At 42.6% G+C, this 15369-nt stretch overlaps 2 protein-coding genes across 3 annotated transcripts; one reads left to right on the top strand and one right to left on the bottom strand.

The window, feature by feature from the left end:
• Positions 1–408: 408 nt before the first annotated feature.
• LOC143332485 (SLAIN motif-containing protein-like) lies at positions 409–3212 on the bottom strand. 2 transcript variants are annotated; one of them, XM_076749984.1, is made up of 7 exons: positions 2682–3212; positions 2268–2404; positions 2031–2150; positions 1741–1839; positions 1350–1649; positions 917–1048; positions 409–795 (listed from the first exon to the last, which is right to left on the bottom strand). In XM_076749984.1, the coding sequence occupies exons 1-7, from the start codon at positions 3092–3094 to the stop codon at positions 527–529; spliced, it is 1470 nt and encodes a 489-aa protein (XP_076606099.1). In that variant the 5' UTR covers positions 3095–3212; the 3' UTR covers positions 409–526. The 2 variants fall into 2 exon arrangements, with proteins under 2 accessions (XP_076606099.1, XP_076606100.1); XM_076749985.1 differs by lacking the exons at positions 1350–1649; positions 1741–1839.
• Positions 3213–4644: 1432 nt separating this feature from the next.
• Positions 4645–13186, top strand: slc6a7 (solute carrier family 6 member 7). The gene is made up of 14 exons (XM_076749983.1): positions 4645–4792; positions 6179–6416; positions 6910–7041; positions 7658–7868; positions 9302–9440; positions 9587–9721; positions 9834–9937; positions 10025–10149; positions 10382–10494; positions 10589–10726; positions 10814–10913; positions 11212–11330; positions 12561–12734; positions 12899–13186. Exons 1-14 carry the CDS (start codon positions 4727–4729, stop codon positions 13055–13057), a joined length of 1953 nt encoding a protein of 650 aa, XP_076606098.1. The 5' UTR covers positions 4645–4726; the 3' UTR covers positions 13058–13186.
• Positions 13187–15369: the final 2183 nt, after the last annotated feature.

The raw sequence follows: 15369 nt of genomic DNA, 5'->3' as shown, positions 1-15369 counted from the left end.
GTCAGTTGCATGTGCATGTGCCCTGCTGCATGCTTGCAAAACCACTGAACAGCACACACTGATAGCTGCTGCACAGCATTATTTTTCACTTTCATTACTTCAACAGTATCAGACTTTATTCACACCACAGAAAAAATCTGACATTTCTACACTCTTATGACTTACAATAGTCCATATTATTGAGGTTTTTGCTGTCTCATTTCACAGCACAGGATGCCTTGGTCGGGTTGCTTAAAACACTGTCAGCTACACATTCTTGCGTCTTTGTTTACAATCCGTTACAGACGAAGAAGACTCAGATCCCAGCCCATGTAATGGAAACATCACATGACACAACATACATTATCTTCACCCAGAGCAACATGCCATCAAGGACATCCATTCCTTCACAGTCCAAAGCTATTTATGTGATTACAAAAGCAACCATACAAGTAAATTAATACGAAATATGACATAATTGTCTTCATGTTTTAATCTACCTCATTATATTATTACATCACTATCAGGGATTCACCAGTGACACCTTTCATCTTTGAGTGGATGGCACATTCCTGGCCCACGCCACAGTGGTCGACCTCTCAGGTGAGGCAAAAATGCGTCCATGAACAGACAGGTATCCCTTAGCAGGGTGCGGGATCCTGCAGGGGCTGACCGACTGAGACCTCTGCAGTCTCTTCACAGCGGCCGTCCGGTCTGAGGAGTCTCTCGACGAGTGCGATGAGCCTCTGGAGTTGATGGACGCTGCAGAGAGTGATGGAGACCAGCAGCTGGACTGCTTTCTGACAGATGATGCACCTGAGAAAACAACAGCTGTTATGTAAAATTATAGCAGTTTGGTTTGTTTGGACAGATGTGACATTAAGGATGCAGAGAGATATTTATCTGCAGGGTATTATGTGAGCAAACAGATCCACACCTGATGGTGGGTAAGTGATTTGCGAGTCTGCAGGTTGGTAGTCGTCGGTCTCTAAACTTCGGCTGTTCCTGACAGCCTGGAGGGAGCGGAGGCTGGTCCGCAAAGGTGACCTGGTCCTGCCTGGTGATGTTGCTGCAAAACACATCAGGGGTCATATCGAGCTCACACCAACAATCTCTACTGCAAGAATGTAAAGTTTCCTAAAAAATAACAGAGGTGACATTTATATTGATTTGGTATATTTCTACTGAAGAACAGAAAGTCCTCTCTTCTTCACACAATCACACAAGAAGATCATTAATCATCGCCTCTTACTCACATTGAACAGGGCCTCTGATAATACAGAGGGGTGTTCATGAAAACAGAATAGAAAATGTCTGCAGCCGTCAGACCAAAAATACAGATCACTTAGAAAACCGTGCGCTCTGTGTACCTTGATTCTGAGCGAGTTTAAGCAGCTTGAACTGGGTGACTTGCTGATGAAGTCTGGCCAGTTTTAGACTTTGGCAGCCCTGCTTAGCTACTGATGTTGGCAACTGGCAAGGGGAAGAGCTCAGTGACGACAAACCAGGTTGGCACCAAGATAAAGATGAAGCCTCAGTGTTATCTCCTGAAGTGAAGCCATCAATATTTTCAACAGTGCTGTTCAGATAAGATGGAAACATCATTGGTGACTCAGGGCCTCTCCTGGATGAAGCAGTGGCAGGTGTGGAAACATAGTCCTGTCTTAAACCTGAAAAATATGGACCAGAGTTATCGCAAATCCAACCTTCATTCAGTAAGCAGTGCACACTAGATCATTAAAAACACTCCTCTGTACTTACTGGCTTCCTGTATGCGAGCCATAATGTGGACATCTGTGATGTCCTGCAGTCTGTAGCTTTTGATTATGGAGTCATGGGAGATGCTCAGCTCATTGTTATCTGTGCAGACGAATAAATGCAAAACATGTGCTACTAAAATCCATAATATTAAAGACAGTTGTTGTTGTGGATGCACATAAAGGTTGTCTGTGTGAAGAGATGGATTTGTCCTTAAAAGTACATTTCAACATGTTGACTCATGGCTTTATTTCACTATTTTGTATAAAAAAAATCTCTCATTACTATATTACCTGTACTGTCAGAAGTATTGTGTGTCATGCTGACAGTTGTTTTCTCCAGAGAGGAGCCCACAGAGACACTGCAAGAACGCTGGAAATCTGCAGGATGTCTGTAGAAATGACTGCTTGACCCTGACAGTGCAGACAGTTGGCATAGGTAAGGTAAACCAAGCTGATCCCTCTTAGAAGAATCTTTTTTAAATCCAAAACATTTCCCGAACATTGAGTGGGACTGTGCTGCTTGCTTACTTTGGTCCAGCCTAGTTATCAGTGAACGACACGCCGCCTCCATGTCTGGACTGGGGTTATCCAGGATGTGTCGAGACCACGCAAGAGCAGACTCAGTGCTATCCACAGACACCTGCTTCTTCGGAGACTCATATAACCTGTGAGGAATACGTCATTCATTAAGAACATATCCCACTCGTGCTGCTATGTAAAGACCTTTACAAAAGGCTTTTCATGTCAAATACCAGTCAGATGGGGAGATTAGCATCCACCACACTACCCACTAGCACCAACATGTCTTCTAAGGTGTATGGTGACTTGGACAATAGATCAACCCTGGGTTCATGTCTCTTATTTTACATTTACCACTGCTTCATCCTTACTAGGACCAAACCAGACCACAAGTCCCACTCTCAGAGGTCTGACAGCACCTACCAGTTCTCCTCATCCTTCACATCGTCCTCTACATCAAGGAGCTCAACCAAGTCCAGAGCAGACTCTTCCTCCTGTGACTCATCGCTGTCCCAGAGATCCTTTTGACAGTTATAGTTGTGCAACATCCCACCCATGACGTTGCAAGGCAGGCGTGAATTACACCCTGACTTCAAACTATCTAGTCTCATTCTAGCGTCCAAGGCAAACGACCGATTGTTACAATTCTTGACTCTCGCTCGCTCTGCGTCTTTCCAGATGCTGCAGTAAGGATCTGAGTCGCCCTCCGGCCTCACAGGGCTGCTTTTCAACTCACTGCAGAGAAGATGATGGTTTGAACTTGTGTCAAACTCCAGTGGCGGCCAATCGCAAAAATACCGGCTCCAATCGCTCTTCAGTTGGTCTTGGAGCTCCATTTTTTCTCAGTGAAAGCTCTTGTCCAGTTTACGTGTTGTTCCACCTCAACCCTCTATCATGAGGATGTTGCCAAACCAGAATCTTCAACAACTGGGCAAAATTCAAGTTGAAGTTCCACTTATGTTAATTTTGCTCTGCCCAAACAGCGACTGAGCAGCTTCACCATACCATCTATTGACCCACATTTGTTGAGTAGGGCTGTTAAGTATAGACACTCAACAGATTGGATGGATTTAGAGAAGCATCATGAGCTTATGTGGATTAAAGAGTCCATTAGAGTCGCAACTAAGAAAGAAAAAGACCCACTGAACATCACACCATCAAGACTAACAATGACAGTACAGCAGTTTATGTTCATTTCGCTTTGGTGTGGAAGATATTGTTTCCTGTGCAGCTGTTTGATTCTTGTGTCAGATGTTTGTGGTCAATTGCTTTCAAATGTACCTGAGTCACTCATCACACATGAGGAAGTTGCATTGAGAAGTGTGGTATCTCTCTCTCTCTCTCTCTCTCTCTCTCTCTCTCACACACACACACACAAACAGGCAGATTAACACGAGATTTAGAGCTTTAGAGCCTTGAAATATCTTCCCTTCTCACCCAAAACCCAGAGATAAAGTGCTTTTTTTTTTATCATTGACTGTTTGTGACAAAAAACAAATGTGACAACTACTTCATATTTTAAATCGTGTTTAATTGAAGCCACTAAATTTACTGAGCAACTAACTGAAATTATTTAAGGCAGCAAAATCATTAAAAAAAATTGTCAGTTTCCAATTTTACACCATAGTACAAAGACATTAAAAAGGAAAACATAAAAAGCTCAGGCAGCTGTTGTAACTGATTAGCGTTAGCATGTTCTGGCTTGCTAGCATATTAGCAGTTAGCTCGCTAGCTAGCTCAACAATTAGCTCTGTAAACACACGTCACCAAGCCTTTGGGACTAACCCGCGAGAAGACGCAGACTAATTTCTCTGTGACATTTTCTGGTGATGGGGTCTTCGGTCCTGGCAACGAAACAATACGAAATAGCATTTCAGATATAGTGTAAGACTAATCTTATTTTTAACAATGCCTTTGCTGTTAATGAGCTCAAAGCACATCTGAAGTTGCCATAGACAACTTTAATACATAGTTTTCATGTAACTTGCAATGACGCACTTTTGTGGTGAACATTTTACCTGAAATTCTTATCTCAATAAAATTAACAATTTGGCTACATTATTAAAGACGAAAAAGAAGAAGAAGCTATTGCTAAGTTTACAAACTTACATACTTTTCATATCCCAAGATGCTGCCTCTCCTTGACTCACTTGATCTACTCCTCCCACTGGCTGCATCAACAGGGCAGGTGAGGAGGAGGTGTCTTCTCCTCCTCCGTGCCTGTGCTGCACTTGCGCCCTGCCTCCTGCCCTTCACCTCGCCTCCCACCGGCCTGTTTCCTTATCGTCATCGCTGATGTCTCCTTGTTGAGTTGCGCTCGATTAGCACCTACACCGGCCGACCGCACTTCTCCAGCTGCCACCACAAACCACAGCAACATGGCGTACTTCCAACAGGACTATACCGTGTAAAATGTGGAATAAGGAGCGACAAGTCGAACAGTGAAACAGCACCTGTGCCGCGGGGAAATGCAGGACGAAAGCGGCAAAGCAGCAGCCGGCAGCCCCGCAGTAGCCAGTGCAACCGCAGCGCAGGTAGGAGCGGAGCTTTGTTTTTATGGCGCTTCGTGTGTGTTCACATCAAACATACCCCCGTGTGTCGCTTTAAGGCACGAAGCAGTCCCTGAAAGCAACGTGGGACCCCTTTATGAGCGGTTTAACGTCACCTTCCGGTGCTCCCGGGGGTGTAGCGGTGGTGGCAGGACAGAAAAATGTCTTTAGATGAAGCAGTCCAACCTGTCTGTCCACATTGCTCTCACCTATCAGGCTTGTCTACAGACCCACTGTAAGCAGCAGAGATACAGCTTAAACTTGATCAACAGATGTGTTTGTGCTGACTTTTCTCAAGTTTGTACACCTCAGCTGATTATGAGCAGTTATTTTCAGCAGGTAGAGAAAGTAAAAGGTTTTACTTATTCTGGTTTTAAGAGCTGAAACCATTGGTTGATTTGTCGCTTTGTGGAAGGACAGACCATGAATCGACAACAATAGCGTGACTGGACCAAACACAAGGTCCATCCTCTCAACTCTGACAAAGTGCCGTTTTTTTTTTTTTTTTTTTTTTTAAGGATAATTTTGTGATATATGTTTTGAAAACTAAGTTAAAAATTCTCTTTGGTGCTGCAGAGATTGTCTTTCTGGTTCAGTGTATGAATATTTAGTGATTAATCGATTAATTAAGAAAATAACTAATGAAATCATCAGCAAATGAATTGACATTGGAAAATAATCATTATTTGGTATAGACATAAGACATAGACATACTCGGTTTGACATATTCCTCTGTAATCTTGATACAACTACTCAGCTGGGCATTGTCCCTATTTGATCTCTCTATGCCTCCATGTATGTACATATACTCTCTTTGTGCATGTAAAACTTGGAGATACAAGAAATCTCAAAGACATTACATTTTAATGAATATGTATCCGTGCCGTTGGATGAATTATTCATCTTTGAACACATAACAGCATTTAAAGCAGAAGCCCTGCTGTTATCTTAATCGGACTTCCTCCCTGCGACCTGACGTGAGAAAATAGTTCCTCATCTTTCGAGATGGATAGCCTGCAGGGAGGAAGAGGAAGTCCAATTGGTGGTTTTAACACCTCATGAGTAACATAGACAGGCTACACCTTACACAAAGCTTGTTCGACAGTTAAAATGAAAGACCACCTGCAGCTCCTCTGAGCAAATGTCTGGTGTTTTTACTTGGTAATGAACTTAACAATAATGAACTATTAAAATTGATTCATTAGATTAATGGTTTCTACGCTCGTCTACATAATCCACATTTTGCTAACTTGACTCCCTGAGCAAAGGGAACTGACCAATTCCAGATTTGCATTGATGTCTGTGTCACTGTATATCTCTGCTCTGACCGTTTCTTTCACTGTCTTAAAAATGTGATTTTATTCTTTCTAGAATTCAGTTCAATTGAACGGGCATACTGTCACTCAAAATGGCCACAACCCAGCAGCTACACCTGCACCACAATCACAGTTTGAATCCCGATCCCCGAGTCCTGCACCCGCTCCAACCCCAGCTGTCCCGAGGGAGCAGTGGGGAGGGAAGTACGAGTTCCTGCTCTCCTGTATCGGATACTGTGTGGGACTGGGGAACGTGTGGCGGTTCCCCTACCTTTGTTATCGCAATGGAGGAGGTGAGCAGTCTGCGAGCACGGCCCTCTGAAGTCTCAGATGCTTTAAATGCCTGGGTGTGTGTATGTCTGAAATGATTTGTTACACCCATTTGAACAAGAGGCACTCTTCGCCCTTCCCTTGGGTATGCGCCTTTCTCCTAATCATGCCGGCTTATTTTGCACATTCTGTCCAGAGCTCTCCATGGCAGCCTTTTTGGACGGGAAGCTAGAACACAAAGCATTTACTAATCCTCTAAGTAGAGACAGAGTTTTCCCTGATTACACACTTGACATGAAGTCTTTCTAACCCAGCCTTATGTGCTATGTGTCTTCATCTGAAATCAAGCATGTTGGAGCTTGACTAACTGTAACGCAGAATAACATCTGTCTGTGATGCTGCCACCTAGACAGAAGTTAAACAAGTCTTACCTGCACAAAGCAAGTCATTGCACCGGATGTCTCCCCCCACCACCACCACCGCCACCCTTCCTCAGACTGTTTCTAATCTTCACAGGTGTGTTTCTCATCCCCTACTTCATAATGCTGTTTTTTACGGGTGTTCCACTCTTCCTCATGGAGCTGAGTTTAGGCCAGTACGGAGCAGCTGGCCCCATCACTGTGTGGAAATGCTGCCCTCTGCTCAAAGGTAATCATGCTTTTTAGCCCAGTAAGGACACACTTACATACACTGTAATTCAATGACACAGCCTCGTGGTGACGTAATGTGTGTTGTTACTATTATTCTAATTCATTCTGATCAGGAGCACAGTGTTTGAGAGTACACAAATATGGAATCACAGGTCACTATATTAGTTCTCCAGAAATGTTGAGTGTCCAGTTTGAAAAATGCCTTTGTTACCAGTCAGTGCACTGTATTGTCAAGGAAAATAACTGGCTGACTCACATAATTTTGCCACCTCACAACACTACGTCGTGTTGTGAATACGCAAGATTCCTGAGAGAGCTCTGGAGGACAGTTGCTAAATATGAACATCTGATAAAGAAACCTGCAGGAACGGTCTTAGAAACAAAAATAGAGCCAGAACATCAGGTTTTATCACAAGGCGAGTTTATTTTAAACTGGAAAGGTAAGCAGCAGGTCAGCAGGCTGAATGAGGAGCACTTTGAGATGGAGCTCCCTCAAGTGTTACAAAAGGAAATGAACAGTTTCTGGTTGACAAGCACAACATGAAGTGTCTGCAATGCTGTATTTAAGGTTGATGAAGTGTTGATTAGATATATTGCTGTGTCTCTTCTTGCAGGTATTGGCATTGGGATGCTGTGTGTGTCCACGTTGGTGTGTCTCTACTATAACGTTATTATAGCATGGACGTTTTACTACCTGGGCAGCTCGTTCCAGAGCCCTCTGCCCTGGTCCTGTGATGCTGCAGCCAATATAGCTCTCTGCGGTAACGGCACCACTGGCAATAGCTCCACTGGTAAAGCCCTCAGCCCCACAGAAATTTTCTGGAAGTAAGTGTGTCTGCACAGTCATTCACTTCTCTTATTTAAAACAATCAAGCCTGCTTTGCAAATTTATATCGCCTGCTCTGAAATGGATTACCCAAAGTGCCTCATCACCATAGACTTCTTTAGACTGTAAAATGTGAACTGTGCATTTCCATGCAATTTAATGTTATTTATTTTACATACTGTGTGTGTCCACTCCCTTTATACATACCTGTAAATGGCTCGAGCAGCATGCTGTGCGCACACACTCTGTTTGTACTTTTCTTCAGTAAACACAAGTATTGTTCACAGTGACTGGAAACTTCAAACTAAACTGTCACCCTTTCAGCTGATATGACTGAGGACTTTGCCGCAACACCTTACATCATTGGTTCTTAAACTTTTTCTGTTAAGCCCCCCTTCAGCCCCTGGAAAAACTTCACACCCCCCATCCACGCGATTTGTATCAGTCAACATAGTTTCTGTCCATATATTTCCCCTAGTTATCCATGTCACACACTGCTGTGGCTCTATGCCCCCCCGGTGGAGCACCCCTCCCCCATTTCAGAACTTGACACCTGGAAATATAATCCATTATATTGTATAACACCTGCATCATTATGATGTTTAAGGCATTATGATTATTATTTCTCAGTTGTCTGAATACATGAAAGGTCGCACAGTGTTGTGAACATGGTGAAAAGGGTGTTTTGGTCATCCACAGTGCCTTGATGACAGCTTACTGACTGCTTGGAGTAAAAGTAGGTTTATTGATACACAGCAAACAAACCAAAGGGCTCAGACTGAGGCTAGATACAACATGTAGATCAGCCTGTTTGCTGACCCTATCACCAGAGCCAACTCTCAAAAAGGGCACGGCAGACATACAGAGACACTGAGAGAGGCCGTTTCTCTATTGAACTTAGGCCCCTCCCCCCCTGGAATCTTCCCACAGCTGACTGACGTACCCAACATGCAGCACTTTTACTTGCCACTATGCATTTTTTACTGTATGTTTCAATTGAGATATGTGTGGAGGCGTTGCGGCATGTGACAGCCACACCCTGAAACACTCAGAGCACTGTTTTCATAAGACTTTATAACCTTTCATGCAAAATGGGTAAAGTAACTATAAGCATTAGCAATACTGGACATTTTAAAGTGTAATGATCATATGTGTAATGCCTTTTGACTGGTAATACATTCTATGTTACATTATACTGTATATTATACATTATAGAGGCTTATAGCAACTTTTATAATGCCTTATGCCTTATACTGTCCCGTAGCACTCATGATGTATTGGAAGTGGACTAAGACTTACTGATGCAAAACAATGAAGAAAAATATTTGAATGCTTTGTTTCTCTTCAGTTAATGTGTAATCACTGTGTCAATAGGTGTGGTAGGAGCTGGGCTGGGCTTTTTTTTTATGTGTTTGGCTTTTGTGTCTTGCAGTGAGCGTGTGCTGGGTGTTGTACACAGCGAGGGCCTTCATGACCCGGGCCCTGTGCGGTGGCCCCTGGCCCTGTGCCTCCTGGCTGCCTGGATCGTCATCTTCCTGTGTATGCTCAAGGGCATCCGCAGCTCTGGAAAGGTTAATCAACACAATGTCGCTATTGTCTGCTCCCATAAAACACACTCACACTCACACACACATATACACACTCACACACACACAATCCTGCCCTTGCTGCCACACCTTGTTGTGCTAATATGCATCTGTGCTTTTTGTGTTTTCAGGTGGTATATGTAACAGCTACCTTCCCATACTTTGTGCTCATTGTATTGATCATCAGAGGTGCTACCCTGGAGGGCTCTCTTCAGGGCGTCGCTTTCTACCTCACACCAGACTGGGGCCGATTAGCAAATGCACAGGTAACTCTGATGGAAGACTGATGAGGCTGAGGAGTCTGCGAACACAATGCTTTAATGCTGCTTTCAAAATAAGAGTGTTGTTTAAAGCACATTTCTGTCTGGTACATTGCAGGTGTGGAACGATGCAGCCTCACAGATCTTCTACTCCTTAGGAATTGGAGTCGGGGGGCTGCTTTCTATGGCCTCTTACAATAAGTTTGACAACAACGTCATCCGGTGAGTGTGCGCTCTGCTGTGCCGTTCGCTCTGTTGTTGCAGCCATGATGGGTTCAGTTGTTCTAATCACGGTTCTTTTGGTTTCAGGGACACTTTGATTATCACCACAGGAAACTGCAGCACCAGCTTCTTTGCAGGATTTGCTATATTCTCAATCCTGGGTCACATGGCATGGAAGAAGGGAGTGCCTGTCGGAGAGGTGGCAGATACAGGTAGTTACTGTGCTCATTTTGCTCAGTAATCCTGTGGATCTTCATTCATCTAGACATGAACTGACTGAATAAAGCATTTTGAGCAAAACCAGTATTGTGATTATGAGTTATAATCTAAAATCAGGGCAATATTTAATTGGAAATCAGACTTAAAGTGGTGCTTAAATCAATACTGATTTAAAGTCCTTGCTGTGCATTGCCCTTTTGAACTTGTCTTCTTTTTTGCCTTCAGGTCCTGGGTTGGCCTTCGTCGCGTACCCAGAGGCCCTTGCTCTGCTGCCAGGCTCGGTCTTCTGGTCCATTATGTTCTTCCTCATGCTCTTTATGCTGGGGATCGATACGCTGGTAAGGCTGCACACACCACACAAAGATATGCACAGAAATAAAGAGCCATAAGTCTGCCTCCCAATGTTTGATGCCTGCTGTTGTTTGCTTTCAGTTTGGCAACATGGAGGGCATCACTACAGCCGTGCTGGATGAGTTTCCACAGCTCAGAATGAACACGATGCACAAGTCCTTGTTCTTGGGCGCCCTGTGTTTTGGCTTCTATCTAATGGGTCTCCTGTTAGTGACCAACGTGAGTGTGTTTTTAGCATTGCTACAAAATGCATCTTTCTCTGTGATCCCATGACCCACATTTTCCATGCTGTTTGTGTCTTCATAGGGTGGGATTTACTGGTTCACTCTCATTGACTCCTTCAGCACTAGTTTCGGCCTCATCATCATCACCCTCTTCATGTGCATTGGCATCTCCTTCTTCTATGGTAGTCCATCTCACACCCCTAACCTTCACATGAAACTCCTCTAACACATCATTCCTTCACTCATGCAGGACATGTGATGTTGAGCATGTTGTAAAAGAAGAGAAGCTTGATTCGCTACATCAAATCCAGTGTCTGCTTTACAACTGCACTGACATGGAGCAGTTTTTAGCTACTGCTCTATATATTCACCATTTTCTTATTCTTTTTAATGACACATTGGACACATTATCTGTCATGCCCTCTCGTCATGATGATTGCTTGTTCCTAATGTGCACCTCTTCATGAACTTTTCTATTAGGAGTCAACCAGTTTTGTCAAGACATTATTGATATGATCTGCGGCTGCCCTCCCTGGTGCAGCAAAGTGCTGTTGTACTTCAAAGCATGCTGGGTTTTCTGCACTCCGTTTCTTCTTCTGGTGAGTAAACACATCAGTGTTAGTATTCATACTTGTTAGTAGACTCAGGTACAATGTGACATCAGCACTGGTTCTCCATAAGTGGTATGACAAATGGTTTTCTCAGGATCTCTTAGACTTCAGTAAATGCAGCTGGCTTGTTGTGTCATCGGTTGACTTTTACAAAATCCAAATGCACTGAAGTTGATATGATTTATAGAGTTTGTCAGGGTGGTTGTGGTGTAATGTAACAACCCTGCATCTTTGAGCTGTAAGGCTGCTCATGAGGAATTTTCACTTTTTTGGTACAGTGAGCATGGAGAGCAGCATATTGATCAGATGTATTGATTTTTAAATGGTCTAGCAGTTTGGTTCATCTGTTTTGGGGCCAGTAATTCATTTAGGTGTCACCTCTTTCCTCCTTTTGGTTCTCAGTGATTCACACATTTATTTCATTTAGCAAGAGTTTGTTGTTGATTTTCTTTTTGCATTTCAAAACCTCATGAAATCACTGGTTTCACTGTTGGATAAGAATCAGTACAGACACCACTGAGTCGCCGAAACTAAAAAAATCCATAGCTTGTTTGTTTTGAAGGACTCAAGAACTTTTCACTGATTGTCAAAAATGTATTATGTGAGGTTAGAAGCAAAACATGAAGATTATTTCGCCAAATTAATAATTACGAGTATGTCCAAGTAACGAACTTGTTATCACTGAGCTAAAGTTCATATTACTGTATTGTTGATTGTGTCCATTGCACAATCCATGTTAAGTTGCTCCATCTATTATTTCTGTCAGCCTCGTCACCTACAGTAGAAATAGGATTCACAGTAAGGCTGACTGATATAAATACCCATCTGATGCCACCTTTTATTGTAATGCATTGTTGCACTTACAGTCAGAGAGTAATCTGATGAGGGTGTTGTTTTAGTGAGTGAAGAATATGACATTAAATGAATGAGGACTTCGTAAACTGATGGAGAACAAAGATAATAACTCAATTACCGACTGACAGAAAAGTTCCATCATGGAAACTAAAATAACATCACTGCTTTCAAATGTAGCCAGCTGTGCTGACATCTTCACATCCACACTTGTGAATAATTCAAGAGGACAATCTGACATTCAATCTGCTTTCCCCCTGTAGTGTTTGTCTGCTGGCCCTCTCGGTCACTCTTCTTCTGTTGCGGCTTTTTGTTCGGATGAAATGTTCCTCTGCTCACTCTGTGCCTTTCCCCTCGCGGCTATAGTTCATCCTGACCTACATCTTCATTGAGATGTACAACACACCGCTCCACTACGGGCCCTATGTGTATCCACGTTGGGGTAAAGCACTGGGCGTGTGCATCGGCGCGACCTGCTGCCTGCAGATCCTCATCTGGGCCATTGTGGCCATCAGCAAGGAAACTGGAACTCTGAAAGACGTCAGTATCACCACTATGTCATTCTGTCACTGTTACACCTCTGTCATGCTTTAGCTATGCAGCTCAAACAGATTGTCACTGCTGTACCTGTTTAAAGTTGTATCATTGTATTAGTAGATGAAACGGCTCATGTACGACTGTCTCCCGCCTGTTTTTTTTTGCAGCGTTTCCAGAAATCGATTCGACCTCTGAATTCCTGGAGGGTAAACAACCTGAACAGCTCCGTGAGAGAGCACGTGCACATGGAGCCCGAGAGAGTGGAGGCTCCGTTCACTGTCACGCTCACAGACATGGACTTTACTGCAATGACATGGGAGGTTTGAAGCCAGGCGTGACGGCCTGGACAGAGCAGTGATGAGCAAACTACGTTGTCGAGAGACAGGATTTTATTTTTATGTTACTCGCCCCAGCTTGGCTCTGGCGGCCAGACTGTGTGTCCTGCAGGGCAGTGTGGATTAATTGCTTTATTTATACTATTATTGTATTTTTTTTGTTGACTTTTTTTAACATTGTGTAGAATATATGTGTCTTAGATGGCATAGTAGGACTCTACCCAGGCGTTTGGATGATGCTGATCTTGCAGTATATCTGCTGATCTTGATATCATATTAGCTTGTAATGAATTTTCACTGACAGCGGTCAACAGCAGCGGGGGGACCAGATTCCGTTTTTCATGTACAAACAGGAAGGACAAAAGACACTGTGCACAGACTGTTGACCGTTACCTTCAACAAGCTCTGATGGACCTGGAGAGGTGACTTCAAATCATCAGCCTGCCAGACTAAATGGTGCTGACGACTCAGCTGCACCGAGGAATGCTTTTAGTCCTTTTTACTTTTTAATTGAATGATTGCCGAAACTATTGCTTTAAATAAATACATTTAAAAAAAATCTTGCCAAATGAACATTTAAGCACTATCTCTGTGTTTGTTTGATAGTAGACACACAGTGTGTCTTGTCTTGTCTGACCATCTCATTTCAAATTTACTCCCGATTAGTCGCTCAGAATATTGATATTGATCAAACTGATGTTGTTACGTTTACTACAGTCTATAGTATTATTGTAGACTGTCTTTTAAGTGGGACTTCTAGAAGTTTCTGACTGCCCTTTGTTATCTTTAGATAGACAGTGATAGGTGTCAGAGGCCAGCTACACAGATGTGGGTTTTTAGTTGTTTATGTTGACTGGAGCTTGGCTTTTACGATCCTTCACTATCGATTCCCCCCTCTGCTATTTCTGATCAGAAAGCCCTTCTTAAGTCATTGTATATCTGTAGTTAAAGATAAGATAAAACTTCATTAATCCCACGTTGGGGAAATGAAATTGTTGTAGCCAGCAAAGAATAAAAGAGAGACATAGAAAGACAATAAAATGGATACAAAATAAAAGATTAAATTCAACTATATGTATGATGACATGATTAGTACCACGGTGTTATTTTTCACAACTTTTTCAGGGTGCAAATGTTTATTAAACTGGGGACTGAAAGGAAAGAGTAATGTGAATAATTACAAAAAGACCTCACCCAGACAACCAGATAGATAACATTTGTTAACAAACTAGAAGCACTTCTCTCACAGAGGCCTTTTGACTTTAAATGTCCCAAAAGATTTAAATTGGGGTAGCTGATGAAAATTCTCACCGTTTTCTAGTCTTTTTATTCAAAAACAGTTTTCAAGGGCACTGTGTGTGTGCTACCTGTTGTCCCATTGCAAATGAGGTGATGACAGACAAAAACCTTCCAGATCTGGATCACTTTTCTCTTTCAAGACATCTTCCAAGCAGGATTGCTCCTTTCAAACCTTCATTTAAGAACATTTTATTATCTTTTGTTTTAGGATTGTCTGTCATTTCATGACACTCTTCTAATTTTAACTAATCTTTTTGTATTTGCACACCTTGTTGCCATTCTCTTGTATAGTATATTGCTGTGCATAATAATTAAATATTGTCATTGTCTTCACGTCTTTATGAAAGTATTCATTTGTTGTAGTTTATACGATAGTTTAGGATAGTTTTCTCTCCTAGATGTCTGAAGAAAACTATTTAAAAATGTGAGATGATTATATAGCTAAAATTTGATTCATTTTACTGAGTTACCTATACAGTATTGTTTTGACACAATAAATGTATAGTTACCTTACTAATAGTGATGGGGTGGCCTGCCGGTGAGCAAATTTAGTGAGGTGAGACACACAGAAGAAATACACACAGGAAGAAAAGAACATCATATTTTAAATTGAGGCACTAATATTGTTTTCTAAATGTCAGACCATGACCCAAAGTTTTGTCAGAGTTCAGTTATTTGAAATAATGAGTAGTTTTCACCACAAGAGGGCAATGCTTCCATTAGAGTGGGGTGCTTTTAATCCACAGTCACTCATTTTGACTTCACATTTGCTGTTGCCATTATATGAAAGAGAAAATGTAACTTTATTCGAAGACAAGTGTTTACATTCATTCATTCATCTTCTATACCGCCTATCCCTTTCGGGGTTGCGGGGGGAGCCTATCCCAGCTGTCAACGTGCGAGAGGCGGGGTACACCCTGAATCGGTCGCCAGTCGATTGCAGGGCCAAGTGTTTACAGTTTATAGACAATGCTGAAATAGGGGTTCCCTTGAAGAAAGTTAAG

The sequence above is a fragment of the Chaetodon auriga genome, chromosome 15, assembly GCF_051107435.1.
Source record: "Chaetodon auriga isolate fChaAug3 chromosome 15, fChaAug3.hap1, whole genome shotgun sequence".
NCBI lineage: Eukaryota > Metazoa > Chordata > Actinopteri > Chaetodontiformes > Chaetodontidae > Chaetodon > Chaetodon auriga.
The sequence above is the reverse complement of the archived record's forward strand: the minus strand, read 5'-3'. Positions and strand labels throughout refer to the sequence as shown.

Coding starts and splice junctions, on each gene's coding strand:
- slc6a7 (XM_076749983.1), top strand. CDS start 4,727: ATGCAGGACGAAAGCGGCAAAGCAGCAGCCGGCAGCCCCGCAGTAGCC. Junction 6,417..6,909: donor TTGTTATCGCAATGGAGGAG/GTGAGCAGTCTG, acceptor TAATCTTCACAG/GTGTGTTTCTCATCCCCTAC. Junction 7,869..9,301: donor CCCACAGAAATTTTCTGGAA/GTAAGTGTGTCT, acceptor TGTGTCTTGCAG/TGAGCGTGTGCTGGGTGTTG.
- LOC143332485 (XM_076749984.1), bottom strand. CDS start 3,094: ATGGAGCTCCAAGACCAACTGAAGAGCGATTGGAGCCGGTATTTTTGC. Junction 2,405..2,681: donor GTGAAGGATGAGGAGAACTG/GTAGGTGCTGTC, acceptor TATTCCTCACAG/GTTATATGAGTCTCCGAAGA. Junction 1,650..1,740: donor GGCTCGCATACAGGAAGCCA/GTAAGTACAGAG, acceptor CATATTTTTCAG/GTTTAAGACAGGACTATGTT.